The sequence below is a fragment of the Cornus florida genome, unplaced genomic scaffold (assembly GCF_030987335.1).
Source record: "Cornus florida cultivar Cherokee Brave unplaced genomic scaffold, ASM3098733v1 CherokeeBrave_3.0.0_Hap2_Chr09, whole genome shotgun sequence".
Taxonomy (NCBI): Eukaryota; Viridiplantae; Streptophyta; class Magnoliopsida; order Cornales; family Cornaceae; genus Cornus; species Cornus florida.
Genome location: NW_026775579.1, coordinates 61,279,431 through 61,284,739, shown reverse-complemented (window position 1 = coordinate 61,284,739; position 5,309 = coordinate 61,279,431). Strand labels below are relative to the sequence as shown.

General features: G+C 32.7%; 1 protein-coding gene across 1 annotated transcript; it reads left to right on the top strand.

Annotated features, from left to right (window-relative positions):
- Positions 1–854: 854 nt before the first annotated feature.
- LOC132273309 (uncharacterized protein At5g65660-like) lies at positions 855–1,690 on the top strand. Its single transcript, XM_059774293.1, has 2 exons — positions 855–1,111; positions 1,416–1,690. The coding sequence occupies exons 1-2, from the start codon at positions 905–907 to the stop codon at positions 1,542–1,544; spliced, it is 336 nt and encodes a 111-aa protein (XP_059630276.1). The 5' UTR covers positions 855–904; the 3' UTR covers positions 1,545–1,690.
- The last annotated feature ends 3,619 nt before the right edge of the window (positions 1,691–5,309 follow it).

Below are 5,309 nucleotides of genomic sequence, written 5' to 3'. Positions count from 1 at the left end.
TGACCGGCCCTAATTGAATTTAAGAGTATATATTTACATCTTGCTATGGCTCCCAAGTCATGTTCTCTCAATTGATCTACTTTTTAATGCAATGCCTATTTTGCAGATTAGGAACTAGGAATTCAAGATTTTCATGATCTCCAAACAAGCACAATATTGATTCACAAAAATTCATATTGCACTTGTATATATACTATGAATCCACCAAATAAACATCCTCACCAGTCCACTATTACAAGAACTTCTAATTTTGGGCACACTTGGTAATCTATGTGCATGGTTAAAAATGAATGTCAACAAGGCCTCTCAAGTGAGCCACAAAAAATTGACAAGCCAAGAATGGGCAGCCTCCACATTGCAACTACTAACTCTCAATATTTTTGAGTGCACGCTTTTTATGTCAACGCGTCACATGATCAGTTTAAATTACTTACCCACAATTTCGTATAAATTTCGTGTAGTAATCAACTACGCAAGAACGTAATAATCACTCAATGGGTCATAATCTTTTCGGTATTGATGTGACAATATTATTGTGACGCATCCTAATATTCTGAATGGGTATGTCTCCCTAGAAAATAGCTAGCCAGCCATGTCCCCCATCTTTAGCACAGTAAAATGTAAATACATTCCATCAAATATTGCCATGAGAGCATCATGCACCATGAAAGTGGGATCCACACACCCCAAACAAAGGTGTACGGCAGGATGTACTGGTCAAGTGACCAGCTCATCATACTCACTGTCTAAATTGTCAAATTAGAATCTTTGATCATCAATAGATATGTATATACAGACATATACACACACACACACATATATATATATATAATAAAAAGCACTCACACCACCACTTCAAAAAGTCATCTTCATACCTCACTGATCAGAGAAAAAAGGGTTTCTTATGGGGGATGAAGATGGATCATCTCGGCCATCCTTAGGGTTCCCTCTAGGTCTAGCTCTTCTATTGCTCGTATTGGTCTGCATGAGTGGCTTCTTCTCCTGCTGCTTCTATTGGGACAAGCTTAGATCTCTCTTGCAACTTCCTGCTGATGAAACAAACGAAACCGAATCCGAAACCGCTCAATATTCATCTCCAAAAACAACCATGGTTAGTTTAATTATTTTATTTTTAGAATATTTAGTTATTAGCATGGTATATGTTCTATTTTTTTGTTTTTCTTGCTCATATTTTGTTCTTCCTATTAATTATCTCTTTGGAGGAGAATATTATGTCTTACTTGTACTTTTTAACTGCCAACAGATAAAAAGTGTTCCTTCCTTATTTTTTTTACAATATTCATATACATATATATTGTTGAAGCTAGCTTAATATATAGTATTAATTACTATGATTAATTATATCTTTTATATATATATATATCTCTTATGTTTATTATTATTATTTTTTTTAGAAGCCAGAGAAGAATCATGACGAGAGCTTCACGGTATTGATGCCTGGAGATCATGTACCCAAGTTTGTAGCATTGCCTAGCCCACGTGAACCCCAACACTTGGAAGAAATCGTAGTGAAGAAAATCTGAAGCTCTCAAGTAAATTTTTTTTTTTTGGGGTCCAAATTAGCACCCAGGTCATGTTCAGTGTATATATACCATTGAAATAGTGAATTATTCTGCAATTTTTCGAGGAATTGGTTTTCGGGCTTGTGCCATAAAATCCATTCTTTTTCACTCAGATATAAAGAAAATTATTATTATTATTATTATTATTATTATTATTATTTTAACGAAGAATTAATTCAATCATTAGTCACTTCGAACTCTCTCGAATGATTGAAATTTTCATTCGCATGCAAGAAATTAAAGTAAAAATGACTGAATTCATCTCATGAAGTCCAAGAGTGTTGTAACAAAAGCTATATATACATATATATATATATATATGGGAAATTTTTTATAATTTTGTGTGCATGTCCAAGTTTTCTAATTAATTAGTGTAGATGTTGTTATTTTATTTTATATTTATCTTTCACTTGAAGACTCATAAACCCACCAACTAACAAAGCCTTGGCCTACATATTTTTAAAAATGAATAATTGTCAACAGCCAATAGGGGGCCTCTTAAAGGAATGACAAGGCCAAGAATTGATAACCTACTCAATGCTGAAGAGACTCCAATTCCTTCGAGTGCTTTTCGTGTAATATATATTATCATCATGTTGCACCAATGAGAAATGTGAAAGATTAGGTTACGGAAGCGTTGATACATTTCTTTATTTTGATTTGACTAAATGGGGCCTAGCTCACCAGAGTGTGTCCGTGTTCAATTTTTTTTGACTTATTTTCAATTGGTAAAAAAAAAAAATTTTTGATTAAATAATAATTAAAAAAAAGTATTCAAAAGGCAAAGTAGATGTTTCAAAATTCGTTGACCATCATAAACTTAAGGGTAATAATTTCAAACGGTGAAAATTTAACTTTCTTTAACGCAAAGTAGACGTGTCATGTGTACATGAGTTTTTTGGCCTAGTGTATCATTGAATGATGTAAAAAAATTGAATTTAGTTTATATCAAACTTCATAATTGCAAACCTAATAATACTATTTTATAATCCATTTAGTTCGATAATCCGACTGATTATTTGAGCGTGTCCAGTTTATTAATGGTCATATATTCGGCTCAATAAGTACAGTGTAATTTTGTGTTAAAAAAAATCAATGTCAAAAGAGATCACCATTGAGAGAGAGAGAGAGAGAGCAAAAAAAAAAAAAAAAATGAAGAGAATTAAGTACTTGACTTTAAAATAAAATATATTTTAGGTCTTTCAACCTTAATTGCCGACTCTTCCTTCGAATACAACGTAGTTGGATCCCGTTAAAACTCTTAAAAAATTTCCCGTAAATATCTATTTATCTTCAACTCATTCCGAATCACATTATATTCGGAGTAGTAGTCGGCAACTGAGGTCGGAAGATCTATCACTTTTTTTATATAAAATAAGAAAGAATAGAGTAAGGGAGGGAAAAGGAAAAATAATGCTAAAAACATTTCGGCTATGTAATTAGTTCATATTATAGATAAGGTAATGATGTATTTACAACATATTATATATTATAGGGTAAAGTAGTGTAAAAACAAATCCTAAACTATTGCCTATTTGCATATAACTCCCCTGAATTTCAAATTGTCTCTCTGAACTATTGATTTGTTACAATTAAAGACAAATTCATCACAAAAGACTATTTTACTCTTTCTCATTAAATTTATCATTTCTTATTAAATTATTTTATATCTTTTCGCTTATCTAAAAATTAATTAACCTTTTACCTTAATTTTATTATTAGTATCAATTTATCATAAAAGTAGAAAAAATAAATAAATTTATAACTACTATTTTCTAAAATGATTAACTTATTATCAAAACTTAACAATTATAATAAACCTTATTAAACTTAGTTGACACTTTTTGACCTTAAAGTTTTTTTTTTCTTTCATACAATATATAATATATTAATGAAAATTTAATAAATTAATAAAATAAAAAATACCTCATTTGTTATGCAATACATTAATGAAAAATTAAAAGAATATAGTTTTAAAAATTTCTTGTAACGACCCAAACCCGAGGGTCTGAATCGCTAACTAGGTCCTTACCCGAACCCGAGGTCATCTAAGGTCATTACCGTCATTTCAAATATCAAGACATGATTTGTACCTCATTTCAAGTCTGATAGTGTCCCATAGCATCATCAAGTAGGTTGAAATTGGCCACAGTAGAAGAAAAAAGCCAAACAAATGAGGACTTGAAATCGGTCGACGTGAAGAGGTACACGTCGACTAGTTTGGCTAAACCGGTCAACGCGTACCAACTTCACGTTGACTAGTTTAGCATTCCCAAGCCAAAAACCTCACTGGAAGATACCGGTCAACGTGAAATCCCTAGACGTCAACCGGTTTGCCCTGCTAAGGCCTGTTTAGCCTATACATGCTGGTTTGAAGTCCTGACACTCCTTTGGTCCATTTAAGACCTCAAATACAGTCTAAACCTGCATGTCCCGAAAACATACATTTGACGGTATAAAACATAATTAAACATTCATACATTTAGTTAAACCGAAAATGAGTTCAATGCATCAAAAGATGGCCTTAAGCCTTACATGTACAACCTTAAAACAAAATGAATTTCCATCTATAGCATACATCTCTGATAATACATTTATACATGTCCAATAAACATAATTGAAATTACAAATCCGCAAAATATACAAGGCTTATACATGTCTAGGTCAAGGCTACACAAAAAAATGAGATCGTAGCTACAAAAGATATCAAAACAGTCTACTAATCCATTCTAACTTGTGAATGAGCATCGTTAACCACTTTCTTCCCATGACCTGAAAATAATAATGAAGAGGTGAGCGCGGAGGCTCAGTAAAAGTTGCCTAAGGCGTCAACTTTGGACTCTCGTGAGTTACACGTCACACAATCGAGATAAAGGAAGACCGAGATCATGCTTGGGGATTTCATAACATTTAATTCACAAATCAATCTCAACAATAACTTTTAGGCATTTTTTGAACACAAGTATACACAAGATGCAATACAATGCCCACATATCCCACTCTTGGTCTCAACTGACCCCAACCCAGCCTCTACTGGCCTTAATTTGGTCTCTACCGACCCCAAACCAACATTTTGAAAATCGTTAACCGACTTTACCGAGACGAGATTGATAGTTATACCTGATTTCAAATTCGGCAACCATTTGGGGCCTAGTATCAACTTTTTCACGCCCTACACCAGGCCGCGCTCCCTTTAGGTCAAGTTAGCACCGAACTCACAAAATTCGGTTCAATTTCATAAAAAAAAAAATTATTTCAAATTCCCTTTTATCATTCCCCTTTTCCCACCATGCAATGCAAATGCACCATCTCATATCAATATAACCTCAATTCCATTTGTATAATAATGACAACATTAACATGGCATTCATAATATAAAAGTTGTGATCATGGTATCTTTTCAATATTCAATCATAAGCATGTTTTTTATATAACTGAGTACCACATAATCATGCTAGCACTTAACTTCAACGTAAAATGACACAATTAATCATATAAGCATGCTTTTAGGCACTTAAACACACCATTAACATTCACATAATAACAATTTCATTTTAGTTTTTAAATCTCAAAATTTAAGGAAAAAAAAGGTAGAATTGCTCAATAAAAGATAAAGTTCGAAACATTAGGAGAACCCCTACCTCAAGAGAAGAGCAAAACCAAGAAAACCCCCAAATTCAGCCCAAATCTCAAAAATCCAAGGTGCTTAAAATCGGACTTTGCTCC